Source organism: Haemorhous mexicanus, chromosome 3 (genome assembly GCF_027477595.1).
Source record: "Haemorhous mexicanus isolate bHaeMex1 chromosome 3, bHaeMex1.pri, whole genome shotgun sequence".
Taxonomy (NCBI): domain Eukaryota; kingdom Metazoa; phylum Chordata; class Aves; order Passeriformes; family Fringillidae; genus Haemorhous; species Haemorhous mexicanus.
In genome coordinates this window covers 71,595,141-71,613,535 of record NC_082343.1, presented here as the reverse complement: position 1 = coordinate 71,613,535, position 18,395 = coordinate 71,595,141, and the positions used below count along the sequence as shown (strand labels likewise).

Below are 18,395 nucleotides of genomic sequence, written 5' to 3'. Positions count from 1 at the left end.
GGACTGCAGGGCTGCCATCACAGCATTGCTTTTTTATTCCCCTTGATTGTGCACCTGCAGATTTCAGAAATGACATGCCACTATGTTGCTGCTTTTATTAATACTGATTGCTTTTATAGCAGAAGTTTTGCAGGTCAGACAACTCTCTCCATCGTTCTTCTGTCTGGGAAAATTGATAGTTCCTCTGACCTTTTGCCAGCTTTTTCTTGGACTTTTTTCATATGCAAGAGGGGGAAATAGCCCACATATCCTCGTGCATCTTGCTGGTAAGGAGGCTGGCTGTCTTGAAGCAGATGGTCTTGGCATCTGTCTTGCTCAGAGTTTATAATTGTCCCCAGTAAGATGGGGCTGCTCAATCTTTGCCCTCATTACAAAGAACAAACATCAAAATTACTGTGCATCCAGAAAAGTCCAAGATTGTCTTGTAAAAATCCGATTTTTAGCAGCAGGCAGATGTTCAGTACGCTGTTTAACGCTGTGGTCTTTAACAGCTGATTTAAACAGGGAGCCTTGCAGCTCCAGCAGCCCAGTAACACGATGTACTCTCCTTCTTTCTACCAGCTGGTTATTACAAAATCCTGCTCCCATTTGCTAGGAAGACTCCGTATGACAGGCAGCCTGCACGGGGGGGAGCACGCGGAGAGCGGAGGAGGGAGGGGAGTTTTGCTTGGAAGACTTTATAAACAGTATAACCTATACACCAGAAAAAATCAGTTGCCAGGAAGGTTGGTCCTCTGGAGACTACTTAAGGGACTTGTTTCTGTAGGTTGACTTAACTAGCATACACTCAAAATTTTAAGCCTCATATTTTGCAGGAAAATATGTCTTTAATGTTAGGCTTGCTGATAAGCAAAACAGACACCACGGCTGTCTTGCAGCACTCAGAGAAAACTACTTGTGGCAGGGTCATGTTTACAGAAGCTGCTTGCAGAATTTAAAGCTTTCAGAAACAAGCTGCAATAGCTTTCAGCGAGCCATGGACCTGTAAATTCACCAGGCATGCTGGAAGTTTGTCCTCAGACCTGTTTGTTATCTTCTATGACAGAAGATTTAAAATCTGTTAAATGCACTGACCTTTCTGAGCCTCCTTTTGCCCTGCTGTGCTTCATACCACTGGGGAAATGCTCAAATGAAACATTGCTGCATTGGTCAATAGAGTAAGAGGTTCTCATTAGGCATTGGCATTTTTTGGGGTAATCTGGAAGATGTCAAGGCTAGCTGAGCCTGCTTCTCTGGTTTGGGAAAGGAAGACAGCAACACAAATCCTCTGGGGAGTCATTTCAGTAATAGGAACTTTATGGAGCTTCAAGACCACTGACAGTTACCCAGATGTAGTTCTGGGAGCTGCAAATCTTTCCCACTCTCCCAGTGTAGTTGCCCCACAGTTGGTGTCTTGCTCCTATTTCCCAGCTAAACTCTTTAATTGTGTAATAAGTCTTTCTTTTTTTTTGGTGGACTTTATACTCTTGCAAAATGACATTAAGAAGGAAAAAGAACCCAAAAATTCCCTGTCCTAGAAGAGTTGAAAGGTTGTCACAATTTCACCTCCCACCTTAGCTTGCTCCAGGCTGATTTCCCCAGGCACCCCCAGGCCTTTTCTCAGGGCCGTTGTTCATATTTTGATTTGGCATCTCCACACAGTCCTGTTCTTTCAGCTTTTCTTCATGTTTTCTCTCAGACAATAATCCCTTCCAATATTCCTTGGACATAAAAAGGGAACTCAGGCTCTGAAATAATTTGTCAGGCCAGACATCTACAGGAAAAAGAAGGAAGGCCCATTACCTGGAGTTTCCAAAACCTTGTTGAGTTTTGTCAGAAGAGCTTCCCTAATGCTGATGTTTTGGGATTACCTTAGGGCAGCAGGAAAAGTGGGTTTTGTTTGCTTTTAGTTGTTATTCCTCCAATATTAAATAAGTGGAATAACATTATGGAATATTTCTTCAGATCCTGGATTCTTCTGTTTCTTGGAGCAATTTTTCTTTCATAAAGAAGAAGCTGGAAGTCATTTCAGGGCCTCTCCTGCCTGCCAAGTCAGTTTGAGGGGTCAGCAAGGGGCTTTCTGGTGAAGTCCTCATCCCTTTGTCTTGGCTGCTCCTGGCTGGCATGGGTGGAGAGGCACCAGTGAAGAAACACAGATTCTCTTAGGGCAGAGCAGCTGCTGCTACTGCCTCAGAGATCTGAAACCAGTCAGGCACCTGTCCCCTCCTCCCTGCAAAGGACACTGGCACCCTCGGTGGTGGCTCCACTCTAGATATCTGCAGGTGGATGCAAGGGTGGGATTGACATTGTTTGTGATTGATTCACAAATGAATTTCAAATATAGAGGGGGGGAAATACCAGCTAAGGCACTGAAGCATTTTCATTACTTGCAGAAGTTTTGTACTGTGTATATCACTGCACTGTCCTTCAGAAAACTGCTTAAACTTGAAAATCTATGTTGGTAATCCACCAAAAAGAGCAGGGACGTGGCACTGGTGTTCACATTTGAGTCATCCCTTGTAGGCAGTGCACAGCAGGCTCCTGATCTCCCTGTGCAAGGTGCTGCCTACTGGGATAAGGGATGTAACACGGGCTGTCTCTGCAAAGGTCTCCTTCTGAAGCAGGTAAAACTCTTTCCATGAGGTCAAACTGCACTGTGAACAGGGACTTCTCTTAAGGGCAGAGATCCATTCATTACTGCAGGTGGTTCCCTTCAAGGGCCAAGCTTGCTCTGCAGATGCTGCCCCTGAAATCCAGTGGAGAAGGGCAGGTCTCTGAATGCAGGTCAGCTCTGAACTTCCACTGCCACTAAACCAGGTCTCTACTGACTGCAATTAAATGTCACATTGTGTTAACAAGCAGGAAAAAATCAAGAGTGATTTCCTACTGAATAACCCTGAGTATCCTGTCAAGGACAAGGGAGCAGCTAATGAAGCTCATGAAATCAAAGTTTTGTAATGAACCAGATGGTCTCAGCTGTTGAATTATTCACCAGAGAGAATGAGTGCCATTTCTTCAGGTGTGCTACTGGGTGATATGTCTTCTTGGCATCTGCCAAGAAAGGCCAGACATATGTTCACTTTACGCTTTCTTTGTTCTTTCACAGTTGAGAGGCACTCGAAGAACAACCTTTCACAAGTCACAATGGGATCAAAGCCTGGGGCCAGAATGAATTACAGGTTCTGGAGTGCAGCAGGAGGTCACACCTTTGTTTAGGCAAATTTTGGAACCTCCAAGGAAGCCAATGTGACGTTCAGAAAGGGCCCAGTTTTCCTGGAGGAGTGTATTAGTGTTCTAACAAATTCCCCTCCGTGCTGCCATGGGCTCGCCATGGAAAGCCCATGTTGCAGTATCAGCTGGCATAGTTTGAGGGGCATCTGTTGCTTCTCTTAATTTTCACCAGGTTATGGGCAGCATCTGTAAGTTCTGATTCACAAATGTGAATAAATCATTGTGAGCCTGTCTGAAAGAGAAATGCCCTCACCCCCACAAAAGGATTTGTGTGAGTAGAATTGCCCCTACAGCTGGGTCATCTCTGCGAGGATCCACTTTAGACCAACCTGAAACATCTCCTAGTGGATGCATAATGGCTCCACATCAGGAGTAAGACCTGTCATCATATCTTTGTTAGGTGGGGTTGGCACTGGCTGTGGCCACCATGAGTGGCCTGAGGACTGGGCAGGAGGAGGCTCCTGGGCTGGAAGCAGTGGCCTGGCTGCTCTGGAGAGCTGACGCACGTGCCTGCAGGGAATGTGGGGAGATGCCCAGTGCACCTGGGGACAGCAGGCCAGGAGAAGAGGGGGACAGTAGAGCTGGGCAACACCTGTAATGGTGATGCTGAGCAGATCTGGGGCTGAGTCTGACTTCCTCCATGGCCATGCAGTTCCCAGTCTCCAGGCTGTGGCTACAAGGGCAGAATGCCCTGTCCACACTGGTTTTAATTGTGCTCTCTGTACCTAGCCCTTGAAGAAGGGGGAAGCTGTGGTGATTTCTGTGCAGGTGTGATCTGGAAAGAGTTGTGGAGTGCAGCACTGGCCTGTGGTTATTTCATGGAGATGATCTCTGGCAGATCAGGGGCAATTGTGCCTGGGTATGGCAGTGGCTAGACACAGACCCCACACAACATCTCTCAGCAGCAGCCTGTCCACTGCAGCAGTCAGCCAGCACTGCCTTGTGTCCCTGGGCACGTACCCAGCAGCTCAGTCATTAGGAGACAGGAACTGAATTCATTTAAAGGTCTGTCCTTCAGGTAAAAGAGATCAATAAAAGAGAAGGGGTAAGGGCATAAAGCAAGACCTCAGAAAGGAAGGCTGTAACTCTGCTGGAAGAGATGTGAAGTAGAAAAGCACAGAGAGTGCATTAAATAAGCACTGTTCATTTTCTCCTATAATATCACATAACTACCTCCAGAATGATAAATAGCTTTTATCTACCCTGTATTAGAGATAAGGTTTTCTTTAAAATTACCATAGTTATTGCAATCTTTTTGCCAAAGATGTATTTGCTGTAGCCTGAAGTATTTCTGACACTACCTGGCAATCCCAAGCAAGAGATTACCTGAGGGTTTATTAAACTCCCTTACTAACCAAAGAACCAGTACGGACCTCTACTCCACTCCTGTAATTTGCATATCACCATATTACTTCAGGGAAATAAATGATGGAAAATGTGCTTCTGTTTTGAATTTTAACATCTGAGAGAGGCCACATAATTTATTTTTTAACCTCTATCTATTGGTTTCGTAAACATATGATAATAAGCTACTAGGCTACTTACTCTAAAACTAGTTAGGGGGAAAAACCTGCACAGTGCTAGAACCCATATTTTTATACTTCATTAATAAATCAGGACTTGCAGCTGGACTTTTGCCACCCTGTTATTTGAAAAATGGGAGTTGAGCCATTCTGTGGTGCAGTGAGCGTGGCCATTCCAACACACCAGATATTAGTTTAGGGAACCCTGGCAGCCTCCTGCATTTTGATGAATCTCCTCATGGCTCTGCATCATTAAAAAACTTCAGTACTTAATGCATGAGGGTTGTAGCAAGGCTGGCTCTCACAAAGAAGGCATTTCTTACTTGTTCTCCAGAGGTTATGGATCTCTTGGATTGTGCATTACCTGGTTCAGGGATGGCAATAGGCAGCTCAGCCCTGAGGAGAGTGCTTTGCCCAATACCTTGGGTGTGGGGAATTCCACACATTTGCATCAGGTCATCTTGGTTTTGATGCCGAGCTGAGGACATGGTGGGCACCCACAGTGCCCTGCCCTGGATGTCTGCAAAGCCCTGGTCCAGGTGGGATGTGCAAAGCAGAAACAGGAGCTACTTTTGTAGAATCATAGAATATCTCAAGTTGGAAGGGATGCAATAAGGATCATCAAGACCAACTCATTGCTCCTCACAGGACCTAAAACTAAACCAGGTTAGTAAGAGAGTCATGCAGAGATTGCCTGAACTCTGACAGGCTTGGTGCCATGACCACTTCCCTGGGAAGCCTGTTCCAGTGACTGAGCACCTTCTGCGGTAAAGAACCTTTTCCTCATTTCCCATCTGAACTTCCCCTGACACAGTTTCATTCCATTTTTTCATGTCCTGACACTGGTCACTGGAGAGAGGAGATCAGCATCTCCCCCTCCACCACCTGCCTTGAGGAAGCTGTAGACTTGGAGAAGTCAGAAACCAAAGGCAGTTAAAAAGTCTACATACCAAAGAAATTAAAGCGGTGACGTCTTGTATTTTAATGAAAAGTTTAATGTCAAAATTCATCTAAAGATAAGAAAAAATCCAATCTGCTATATATTTTTAATTCCTCCCATTCCTTAGCTCTTTGAGGAATGTCAAAGGCTCCCAGGGGCACTGCAGACAATCCACATTCCAGCCTGCAGAACCCCAGCACAGCTGCAGTCCAGGGCACCTGCTTGGGCTGCCACCTCAGCCAGCATCTGTGCAGATCCAGGGTCCGGCCTCCTTATGCGAGGGAGAGGCAAGGTGGTGAGGCACAGCACTGGAAAAGGCACCAGGAAATGTTCAACTAAACCCCAAAGCAAACAAAAAAGACCAGGTTGCACTTTCATCTCTTACATATATCTCACTAGATCAAAAACCACTTGCTGCAGCCATTGCATGAGTAATTTCAATCAAGCTGTTCTTTGAGCAGATGAACTAGTCAAGACCTGTCTTCTGTGGCTGAAGGCTCTTGTGGATGAGGAAGGGGAGCACTGGCAGCAGCTTATCCAGCAGCTGAGTGTCTCTGTCCCACCGTCTCCCATGTCAGAAGCATTGAAGTCACTTTCTGCAGCCAGACTAGCTTAAAAAACCTAGGTCATGGCATTCAGAAGCTGCTCAAAGACATAGGTAGGAACTTACTTTGGTGGTGGTTTCTGTCTCTGCCAAATTCAGCTGAAATTTGCCAGTGGGTTCAAGAATATACTGTTCTTGCCTAAAATTTCTTCTATAGGAAACAAGGCCACAGTAAAAAAGGTGCAAGTCAAAGATGATCACTTTACAGAGAAGTAACACTTGACACTTTCTTAAAAAGACACCTCATCACAAGCACTCTCCTGCCCAAGGGCTGGTCCAGGTCAGCCAGCAGAGCTCCCCAGGGCAGCACCAGAGGGATGCCCTCCTTGCTGGCATGCTCAGGCATGGGGCAGCCTGGAAAAGCCATGCTCTTAGCTCCCCCAGACATACCTTTACAGAAACCTCTGTCCTCAATGGGACAATGTACCCACTGGCAAATATATTGCTGTACAATGTGCCTTCTCCTATTGCCAGTTCTTTTGACAGCACATAAATATAAAAGCCAGTTCATTTTGTTAGCAGTCACTGCGTGCATATTTAGCAACTTTAGCCAGTGACACCAAAATCCTCTTCAATAACGCTACGGGGCCAGATGGCTCGCAATCACACATCATAAATTCCTTTCTGCTATTTCCATCTTGTATTTACCCAGCTCAGTGTGTAACAGCTACTGGCGTTGAAGGCTTCCTTTTTCAGAAACATCTGTGGTTTTGATAAGTCTTTGTAGGTATGGAAAAGCCTGAAGTCCTTCAGCTCCAGTTCTCGGAGCAGACTGTACCAGTACCGCACCACGGTGCTGTCATTGCCACTGACCTCAAACCCCGGCCAGTGGATGTGCACCTCAAAGACCAGCTGTCCTATCTGCTCAACAACATCTTCCAGGATCAGGTTTTCCAAAATTTTCCACTCGGCGCTCTCCACGTCTGCCTTGAGGACATCGATCTGCAACAAAAGCACCATTACTGTGTGAAACGAGAAACTTTGCAGTCATAGTTACCTCTGAGGCCAGGGTTGGCCATTTTTCAATACACAGATATTAATTTTGTATTAAAAAATAAATCAAAAAGTCTCAGAGGACTAACACAGCAGTACACGGGGTTTCATGCTTGACTGTTCACAGCCCTTTTCCTCCTGCCTCCAACTCAAGGTCAAAAAGCTGCGTATTCCAAAATCCTCCTATAACCAAAGCATGTTACGGGTTCCTTCACAATTCTTGGGTAGCATCACAGCTACGAAAAAAAGAAACAGAACCAAATAACAGATCCAAACCCACCAACGGGGATTACCTGCACCCTAGCTGAGTAGGGTGCTCTTGAGCCATATGCTACATGCATCATACAAGTGCAAGAGAAGAGCAAAGCAAAAAATGAACTCTGTGAGCAGCTCAGGTGATCAGCTGCCCTTGGCCAAGCTGCTGGCTGCAGCTTTTGCAGGCATCGCTACAGATGCTGAGAGAGGAGGACCAAAACAATGGATAACCATGCAAAGCGTCTTCAGGATTTTAAGGGCAGCTCCTCCAAAGGAAAAGGCATAGCAGGAAAGACATGAAGGTGTTTGAAAGGAATAACAGATCTGACAGAAAAGTTCCATGTTCTAGTTTTAGACCATTATTTAATTTGGTAGTGAGATATTCAGCAATCCAGCTTCTCACAGCTGTGGGTTGACTTTGTTTGGAGATTAGCTGGGGGAGGCAAGCTGATGCTTTATCATCAAAAGAGCATTTCATCATCATTTCACACCTGGTAGAAAACAATGACCACAGTGCAGCAGTGGTCACAAGCTGCACAGCTCAGCTTGTTCTAGAGCCCAGCAGGGAAAAGTCCTACACCGTGAGAGTAGGGTTTGCCTGTTCCAGTTTCACCTGAGCTGATGCTTCTGCCCATCTGCTCACACTCGAGACAGGTTTGAAGGGAAAATCTGAAGACTTTATTTAGTCAAGAATTCCTAAAAAAAAAAAAAAAAAAAAAAAAGGAAAAAAAGAAAAACCCCCAAAAATCAAACCAAGAAAAAAAACCAAAACCAAACCAACAAAACCCCAAAAACTAACAAAACCCCCAGATTCTCTCAGGCAGTCTATCTTAACCACTTGTGGCAGTATCAAAAAAGGCACCTGTGTGGGTATTGGAGAGAGGTGATGTAAAAGCACTTCCAAGGCAGCTGTTCTCCTAAGCTGCCCCATGCCTAGGCAGCTGGCTGCTGTCATGCATGCCATCTCCCAACTGTGGGGTTCTTCACAGACCCCTCTGCCCTGGGCACAGGGCAGGGGTTGTGCTGTGAGCACATCTCCAGTACAACCAGAGCTGTGCTTTGCATGGGCCACTGCCAAGAAACCACAGGGCCATGGCAAGGGCTGGCCACATCCACCTTCCCTTGTTCCATGGATGGCTGACTGGAGACGCCAGAGGCTGGGGTGCTGGGGTGCAGAGCTCACAGCCACATCAGCCCTTCTCAGGGGCTGTGCCCCAGCACTAAGGATGGGCATGGCATAGCAGGAATCTGTAGGTGCTGGACACTTGCCCATTCTGGTCTCCATCTGTAAAACAAGGGTGGCAATCACTGAACAGGGGTTGGGCGCATGAAGGGCTGCGAGACTTGCATGGAACAAGCTGCAAAACAGCTGGAAACAAAACACCACATTTTCAGAGCAGGACTTGAATGAGGTCCATGGTCACAGAGTGAATCATAATAAGCCAAGCCACTGCCTGTCTGCTCATTAAGAAGGCATTGTGCCTCCTTCACTCTGTAGGAGGCAGGGGGCCAGTGGAAAATGGCCGAGGGACTGTGGAATTAAAGCCCATATTGTGGTATGTGCTCATGGGGAGCAGAAAGGAAGGTTGCACAGACAACCTTAGCTCTGGTATTTCCTAACTTGCCCCTCTAACAAAGAGCCTGTCAGTCTGTCCGTCCGCGGGTCAGTGAAACAGTTGAACGCAGCGCTCCTTTGGGTTCAAGGGGAGGCTGAATTTAAATGATGCAGCTCATGACATTTCAGCTGGTGGGTGAGCCCACTTGTTTTCCTTCATACATTTAAATTGGTTATTTATTTTGCAAATACCAACTCATATCTCTACCTGCAATGCAGTTTCACAGGCAGCTGGTTCTACACGGGAATTGTGCAATTGCCACAGGACCACACTGCCACACTTAACAAACCACAGATTTTTATCTCTTTTATCTTATGTAACTTTGAAAGCAGACAAATTATTCAAACCCTTTTTCTTTTCGGGGGGGAGGGGGTGGATGGATAGGGGAAGAAATGTTTCTAGGCATTTGGTTTTGTTTTCCCATGATCTTACTTTATGGCATCAGTAGGACATCTTTTTCCCATGGTAATGTTTCCAGTCCTTCAGGTTTGTTTGTTTTTCTCTCGTGACACTAACTGCTGCTCTGGCTGCTCAGCAGGCACTCTGCATGCTTTGAGCTGTATTTGCAAAGCTGATCTGAAAAGTGGCTGGTAACCAGTGTTTCAGTAGGAGAAAATGAGTTACCACAATAACAGCTTGAACACATAATGAAGTGACCACGAAAGAAACACAAGGCCAGCAGAGATGTGCTGCATACACAAACCAGAGGCTCTTTGTGCCCTGCACTGCTCAGAAACCTGGAGGGAGGAAGGTACCTGTCTCAACCCACCAAATTTCATGACTGCCTTCCAGGCAAGGTGTCCCTCTCTGCCCAGAGTCTCCATGCCATGGATAGTGCAAAATGAATGGCAGAACAGCTCTGTTTAGGCATATCTGAGCAAATTACAAGCATCCTGCTAACACCAAATGCAAGTTTTGTGATGATTAGACAGCTCAGGAGATATTTACCATTGGTAATAAGCAGCACACTACTGATAAGAAATGCACTACCACCTTCCAGTTGCCTTGATCCAAAGTGCCAGTGAAGGGATTAGTGGACAAATCTATAAATTCAGAGCCCTAATTCACCCAGGAGCACAGCCGGAGTCTGCTGCTGTGAATAAATCCTGGAGGGCAAAGATCCACAATGCCCAAAGGTAAAGTATGGCAGTGAGTTTCAAGCACTCACAAAGGCTGGTTCCCCTTATCTTCCACAAATCCTCTTATCCTCCATGAACTAACTAGGTTATCACAGAAAAGTTTAAAAATGTGGATTTTAGAATGTTTTCTCAGTTTAGCTCCCTTGAAATAAGCACTGCAGCATTGTACCACTTACACTTGGGGAAAAAAAAAAAAAAGGGGCCATGCTTGTGGACAACCAAGCATGTAAAACAGCTGAAAAATTGTGTTTTACTTAGTGAAGGTCAACATATACTGTATGAAGGCTCATTTCTTCTTTTTAGGGTAATGACTTGTTACAAGTGTGCATCATTTCCTAAAGCAGAGATCTGAGCTCTGTTCACCTTGGCCGCTTTTGAAATACCAGGGTTAACGGGGATTCAGGCTCTGTGCTGCCCCGTGGGCATCATTTAAAGCTCCCCATGGAGAAGAGTCAATTGAGAGTGAGTAGCTGGAGGAAGCAATTTAGCTGTATTACTTCCAGCATGAGCTCAGCATGTGGAAGTGGAAGCCAGGAAAGGCAAAACCAGCAAATGCAGGTCATGTAACAGAGGATCCCTCCAGTTCTGTGGGAGCAGGTCTGCAGTGTAAGCTTGGGAGGAGGGAGAGGAGAGCTGGCTACAGCTTTCAGGCACAGGGACAGAGCTCTGAACCACCTCAGCCTCCTGAACTGCAGGGCTGCTCACTCAGTGCGAGAGAAAAATATTCTTCTGCTCCCTGTGATACCTGGTTACCATTCTGACATCAGAAGAATGGTACAGCAAGAAAATGTCTGCTGACTTGTGCATCAGGTTTTCCCCTCTTTCCCTAAGTAAAATTCTCTGTTCTCAGAAAACAACACTCTAGAAAAAGTTTAATTTACATTTTGATAGCATGTCTTTGCAGGTAACAGCAGGTGCTTGGGTGTATTTTGTTTAACTGTAACTTCCCTCTTATCCTTTTCCCACATGCAGATTTTCAGCATGATACTTCCCTCATTTTCTTTCCTCTCAAAATATATCCACAGCCTGTCCTCACCAGCAGGAGATGGCTTGGATGTAAAGTCCCTTTCATTCCCTTTTATTCTTAGTGAAGGCTGTAATTGATGGCAGCCAGGATGCCACAGAGCCTAATAGCAAATTATGCTCCCAGCAGCTTGTGACTGTCCCTTCCCATGCTCCCTGTGAGCAGTGGGAGGGGGAAACATCCTGCTTCTCTCTGAGCCATCTGCTGGGGAGACCAGGACTGCTGGGGGCCTGGCCAGAGCAACACGGGTGCTGAAATCGGGAGAAAAATCAATCAGCACTGAGCAGTGATGTACAGCCCCAGCCAGCAGCACTTCTCTTTCAAATCACCTCCCTTCCTTCCTGCTCACATTTACACCTCTCTTGGTGGTCTGTACAGCCAGTTTCAAATTGGCTCTGGAACAAATGTGTCATTTGAGATTATGCACTCCCAGTGTGACAGATCGGGCACGTCTTCAAGAATCTGCTTAAGGCATCAAAGTCACAAAGCTGATTTGTGCAGTTGGGTGCTTACAGGGTTCTTTGGTCTTTTTTTGCAGTAAAGGGCAACTGTCCAGTTGAAGTTACTCATACAATATCCACATCACTGAAACAGAAAGCCTGCAGTGAGTGCAGGCAAGCTTCGTACCTCTGCTCTCACCACCGATTCTCTGCAGCCTCACAAGTGACAGTCTATTCTCCCAGTTTGGGGGATGTACTTCCATGGACACATTACACAGCAGGAGCAGGATATTAAGTAATACTATGTTTACCACTTATATCAGAGAAAATGTTTCAAAATAATATTTTAAAAACTTATTTAACTTTCTCACAGCCAACTATCAGCACAGCAACAGCTTGCCAGACGCAGTAATGGCCCCAGACAAATGCAGCCATCCAGAAAGCCAACCCAGCACAGGCAGGAGGCATCAGTCTCAGCTGCCTATGAGCACTTTGCCCATGCTCTCCCATGGGGGACAGTTCCTAGGAAAGATCCATGCTGGCAGCCCAAGTGTTTCCTTCCCACAGCCTCAGAGCCCAGGTCTGGGGGGCAACCTGGCACTTTAACTCCCCAGCTCTTCCCTTGGTCTCTGATGCCAAGATATTTCTCATATACTCTCTCCATCTGGAAGCAATTTCTCTCTGAGAATCCATTCCAGAATAAAAGATACATAGACCCAATCCAGTCCAGTTAACTGGACCAGTTAAGCAATGCCTCTTACTCTAGTGGAGAGGCAGAGAAGAGACCTTTTAGCTGGCAAAAGGCTCCTCTTAATGACACTTTACCAACAGACAACACAATCTTCGGACAAACAAACCCCAGAGTATTTACAAGATCAGCATGGCCTGAAATCCTTTCTCCCTGGCTGCAGTTGGTCAGGAGGTCACAGGTTTTCACCTGTAGCCTTCTGTCACCACATACATCGTTCTTTGTCATGGGACCAGTTCTTGGCCTCTTTCCTATTTTGTGCTGGAGGTCAGAGATGGCAGGGCACTTGTTAATCATCTTCTGGTTGTACAAAAATACAGGTCCCCAAGGCTGAATTGATTTTCAGACAGGTTTGATGGGTTTCAGACAGGTTTGATGGGTCTAGCTAGCTCTACACTATAATGATCTTAAAGCCAGAAATCTTGTATAGATTGCTACCCAGCAAGATCAAGGTTCCTGTACAGTGACCCAAAGAATAGGTTCTACAGACCCTGCATGGAGCAGGCACACACTGCACATGGACGTGGCTGAGGGAGAAGACCTTCCCCTCACAAGACAAACTGAGCATCAAAAATCTTTGTTCCCCATTTCTTTAAACTGAGACTAGTCTCCAGAGCAGGCAACAGGAACCTCACCACTAGCTGAAGACTCAAAGCGATGCTTCCTCAGAGGAAATGGTGAAAAGTCACCGTGAGGACATAAGCCTTCAAACAGTGACCTCCTCATCTGCTCTGAGTGGCAGCAGCTCTCAAGTGTGCACCTCTGCTCAGAAACACTGTGCTCCAGCTCCCATTTGTTACCTTCTACAGTTCACATGGCTCTCCTGCTGTACACTCTAAGATGAAAACAACCTGGACCCCTTGCCCGGTCCTTCAATCTAATGTCTAGATTGCCCAAGTAGGAAAAATCCCACAAGGGGTCTGCAGAAATCCTGGCTTTAAATAAATCAACAGCCTCATCAGCTGCAAAAGCTCTGCTTGCCAATGCCCTTGCTGCAAACAGACATTTTAAATACTTTACACACTCCTCCAGCAGCCGAGCCGGAAGCGCAGCCGCTCTGTGTGCAGCCCTGGCTGGGCGCAGGAGCTGCTTTGCAAAACGTGCATTCAGCCATCTAATCCTGCAGGAGATGTCCTGCTGCCCACTCCCCCCACAGGGGGGGAAACCCTTTCCTTTCTGCTCTTTTGGTCTTCTCTGCCAGACACTGCTGGATGCCTGTGGGAACGGATATTTACTCAAAAGAGTAAATGGTGTATGCTAGACCCTCAAACCTCTTCATTAGAGGGGAACGAACATTTGCAGTCTGTTTGTGCTGCACCAAGCACGGATGGTGGGACACAGCTCCGTGCTTGCATAAAGCCACATTATCCTGGTCTTGCTGAAAGTGAAAGCCAGCAGCAACAGGTCAAGCACATTGCAGCAGGACAAGGGAGCTGTCAGTGCAGGAGGTTTGCAATAGGAGGGAAATGGTAAAGCAACAATTGATTCCAAAGCCCTGAGGGGCAAGACCTGCAAGTGTGTGCATGCAGTGCAAGGGACAGAGGGCTTAGGCTGCCATAAAATAGCTGCTCAGAGTAAACAGCATTTTGGCTGCAAGGCCTTCTATGGTTTATTAACACAGTGCCCATGGGGGCCTTCAAAATGTAGATAACTGAAGAAAAGAGCAGAGTCCCATCTTCAAAAAATGTCCACCACACCTTAAAGAACATCTTTTGCAGGATAAGAAGCAGCAGCCCTGGTATATTCAAGTAGCTCCAGTTAAACCTGGTGGAGGACTTGGCTTCCATCTGCACTTGCCAGAGCAATAAGGTCCTTTGAGACTGCACCCCTCCATGGGGATCTATTTGTTTCATTCCATTTCTGGTCCAAGGTGCCAACCTGCCTCCCTTCTATTTGCTTGCAACCATGACAGGAAGAAAGTTGCAGGTACATTCCTGAAAATGTGAATAAAAACCATCACAAAATGCTTGCACAACTCAGATTTCATCTGGGACAGGGATTCAGGTGGGGCAGGAAGAACTGCTAAGCCTTTGACCTCTGGATTTCAAATTTTTGAGAACAGAACATTAAACTGCTGTCAGATGAGAAGAGAGACCAGAAAGGATCCAGACACCAAGGTGAAAGTATTTAAACAAGATATGACCAATTCCAATGACAAGAACTTGTAAACCATGACAGGAGGAGGGACAAGTGTTGGGAGAAGAAAAAGTACATTTTTTTAGAAAGCTCCTAGAGGCTCTGAATAGGGCATCTATCTGAAGTGCTTGTTAATGTCAACACCACTGGGAAATTGTGAGAAAGATGGGCAGTGGAGAAAAACCAGGATGCTCATAGAAAGGGGTTGCTCTCAATTCTCATTAAACCCATGCCACACCACGGACCACCACCCCGATCAGATATTCAGTACCTCAACCAAATGGAAAGCGTAAAATTCACATTACTGTGTTTAAGCCAGGGTTAGTGGCTTAAGGAGGAGCTGGGGAGAGTGCATACAGGTCTGAGCTCAGCAGGTACCTGCATCTGGTACCACCTTGTGAAGCAGGGCAGGCTCCCCAGGCTCCTGCCAAGCTCCAGGTTTGGCAGGAGGAGGGAGCAGGACTGCCTGGTTTCCTTCAGCATCAGCACAGCTCTGTGCACTGCTCCACAGTGCCTGCAGCGAGTGCCATGCTCCTCTGAACGCAACTCTTAGACACTGAAAATGTCAAATAGGAAGGTGGAATTGAGCACAGCTTGCACAGCCCTCTAGCAAAGCTGGGGGAAAGAGGATTTTTACTACCTGATTTTTTTTCTGAAGGGTCTTAACAACCACAACAAAGGTAGCAAAAAAAAAAAAAAAAGGAAAATAAAACCCTAAAAAGAATTGTCCTTCCCTTCTAATTTTTACCAGACAATAATATGCTTTGAAAGTGCCTTTATTTCTTATTTTGAAAGATGACCTGAATAAGTTCTGCTTCAACAGCGCAATACTTCAACACTTTCATTACAATTCAGGTGTTGCACTAGGCCTTTTCCTAGGGGAAGAAAAGGCTATGGATTGCACCATATTCAGCCAATGGTATCATTAAAAAGATCTTTCCTCCATGCCTGACAGTTGCATACTGAACAGCACCTTCAGGTCGCTGTCTAGAAATACCAATATTCTTAACAATGTCTTGCGAAGTGCTCCTGGTGGAGAGAATTTAAATGAGGCAAAAGGAGATGTAAGGGACCAAGAGAAAACCTGCAAAGGAAAGTGCATGAGGCACTTTGTGCACACAACACCAAAAGCAAGAGGTGGTGAGCAGTAAATCACTATCCAAAGATCTTTGCTTCCAGAAACATGAGGTTGTCAAGCCCATTTTTAGTTGCAGCCAAACTCTTCAATCTACCTACAATTAAAATACTTCAGGCAGCAGCAGCCCCAGCTGATTAGGCAAATACAGACCTATCACCACCTTGATTTCATTATCCCTGAAATGAAAAAATATATAGGTGCAGGAAAGAAACACTGTGTGCCAGGAGCTTGTGGATTACTCAGGGGCAACTATTACAAGGCTACAGAATGCAGCATTTCCAACTGCAGGAAGAAATGTCTGCACCAGCTTGACTGCCTCTTTTCAGCAAGGGGAGTAAGGTTTGCCAGCTCTCTGAGAGACCCCCAAACAAAGGGTTCCCACGGGGCACCAGTTAGTGCTCAAGCTGCAGCAATGTCTGCCCTTGAACGAGACAAACTGCACCATAACAGTTTAGCTTGAGTCTATAAGGACTTCAACAGCTATCTCAAATGTAGAAATTTAAGTTACTGGAGGTGAGGTTCGTGCTCCTCCATCCTGTGGCTGGTCATTTATTTAGACTATAAGCTCTAAGTGCTATGGCATTGCATCTGCCTGGTGCAAAAGGGTGCAGTACTAAAATGGGACTTCGCTGAGCAGACTCACTCCTTCTGCAAATAGGTCATGACCAGCCATTTACACTCTGAAAAAATTCAGTGTTCTGAGACTAAACTCCTTCTACTGTGCCACTCAGAAACTGATATAACAAGGAAACAGTCTGATGAGTCACAAAAAGGCAAACAAGATGATAAGCAGTAACTGCAGACATTTCCAGGGAAGGACAGTCAGGACATTTCCAAGAAGAAGGCAGTCACAGCCTGAGCCTTAGCAGAGACAGCATTGGGACTTCTGAATAGTACTGATTGCTGATGCTCCAGCTGCAGGAGGGGCAGCTCAACACAAATAAGATGTTACTGGAAATAGAGGATCTCTCATATTGGAGTAATCTTAGAAGGGCCAGCATGATAGCCCTGCAAAAGCAAAGGCTGTTCTTCACTGCTATATATAGATGGTAAATAACAGCTGCAGAAAAAGGGCCACTTAAGCTTAGAGACCACTGATTGCACAAGAAAAATAGGATGTAAAAATAATGAGGCTAAAAATCAGATGAAGGGTGGGTTTTTTCCTTCTAGAATTGAGATTCTGGAAAAGCCCCAGATAAGCATAAAAAGCAAAGAAAAAATAAAACCCTTTCAAGAATTCAGAATTCCACACACTTACTTTAGGATTTGTGATGCAATGATTCAAAAGACCTGGTCTCATTTGTTCTTTCTGACACTAAGCCACGTAGCAGAGCAGATCTGAGCTTGTGCCCCCCACTCCAGCAAGGTGATGGGAGCTGCTCCCCAGCTGCAGCAACACCAGAGACAAGGACTCTTGTCCCTGCAAGAGCTCCTGGGCTTCTGAGCTCCTGGCTTCTCATCTTGAGCTCAGGATTCCACATCAGGACCAGTCTGCAGGTGCTCACCAGCTGGTGCTGAGGTCCTGCTGGGAGTTGAGATGAGCTGAGTGTGCAAACACTGGTGGCACCTGCACACTGAGCTAGGGCACAGTGAACCTCAGTGAATGCAACTCACACTAAGCAACCCCCAGGCTCCCTGGGCAACACCTAAGTCTAGCCTTGCAGAGGATAACCAAAATTAAATGTTTTTGTCTAGGCAGGATCAAGAATTCAAAAGCCTGTTCTGGCCCCTAGAGCCCTAAGGTATGCATAGTAAAGAGCAATTACAAGGATTTCATTGCTACAAAACTTGAACATGGACATTTCCCAATCTGAAGAGTTTATTTTTTTTTTTGTTAATAAAATCACCATGCGCATCTAAGCTGTTACACATTTTCTCTGGACTTTATGTTTACTTGTGTACTATCAACAGAGCTGATTTGAAGCAAAAATAGTTAATCCTTTCTTTAATACTTGTCCTTTCACATCAGCCTTCACAAAGCTGAAAGCAGCATAAAATAAATTCTATAGAATCTACTTGAGGAGAAGAGCAAGTGATAAATTACTTGCCTAGGCGGAGATGATGTTATTAATCAAAATGACTCCAGGGTACAGTGTTTTGAAGTTGTGTTGAGTATTAAATAACAGGTGAAGAGTTTTTTCCTTTTGAAATCCTAAATTGAAGCCTATTCAATAAAATGAAGCAAAATTATCCAAGTTATTACAGAAAAAAATCTTCACGAAGAGAAAGTGTAAATTAAGGCCTTCAAATCGAAATCAGGATGTAAAGATTGATTTGCATTTCTTTTCATAACAAACAATGACACAGTTTGGTCTCTTACACAATTTGTTTAAGATAACTTGAATGTCAGGAGCTGAACACAGCTCCGCTGAAAGTTACAGCTATGAGCATTTCCTGATTGAATTAGGGTTTTACCCGGCATTCTCAGATTCTCCTTTGCAGATTAATTTGTTTTACAAGAAACAATTTCATCTGCTGGTGAGCTATACTGCCAAGGAATGTAAACTCATAGCACTTACTGAGGGCAAGAGACTTGTCCTGCAGAGCTCAAGAGGGAGGAAAACTACTACTGAAATAAGAATTTGCATATGTGACCACTGTCCATTTGGGACAGAATAAACTCTTGCTT

At 45.5% G+C, this 18,395-nt stretch overlaps 1 protein-coding gene across 2 annotated transcripts in view; it reads right to left on the bottom strand.

Annotated features, from left to right (window-relative positions):
* Positions 1-5,707: 5,707 nt before the first annotated feature.
* Positions 5,708-18,395, bottom strand: part of METTL24 (methyltransferase like 24) — a 45,748-nt gene continuing 33,060 nt past the window's right edge. The window contains exons 5-6 of one of the 2 annotated variants that reach the window (XM_059842304.1): positions 7,091-7,219; positions 5,708-5,981 (exon numbers count right to left, since the gene is read on the bottom strand). In XM_059842304.1, coding sequence (XP_059698287.1) covers positions 5,946-5,981; positions 7,091-7,219 — 165 coding nt within the window. In that variant the 3' untranslated portion in view covers positions 5,708-5,945. Of the gene's footprint in view, positions 7,220-18,395 lie in introns of both variants that reach the window. The other variant, XM_059842303.1, reaches the window with a different exon arrangement.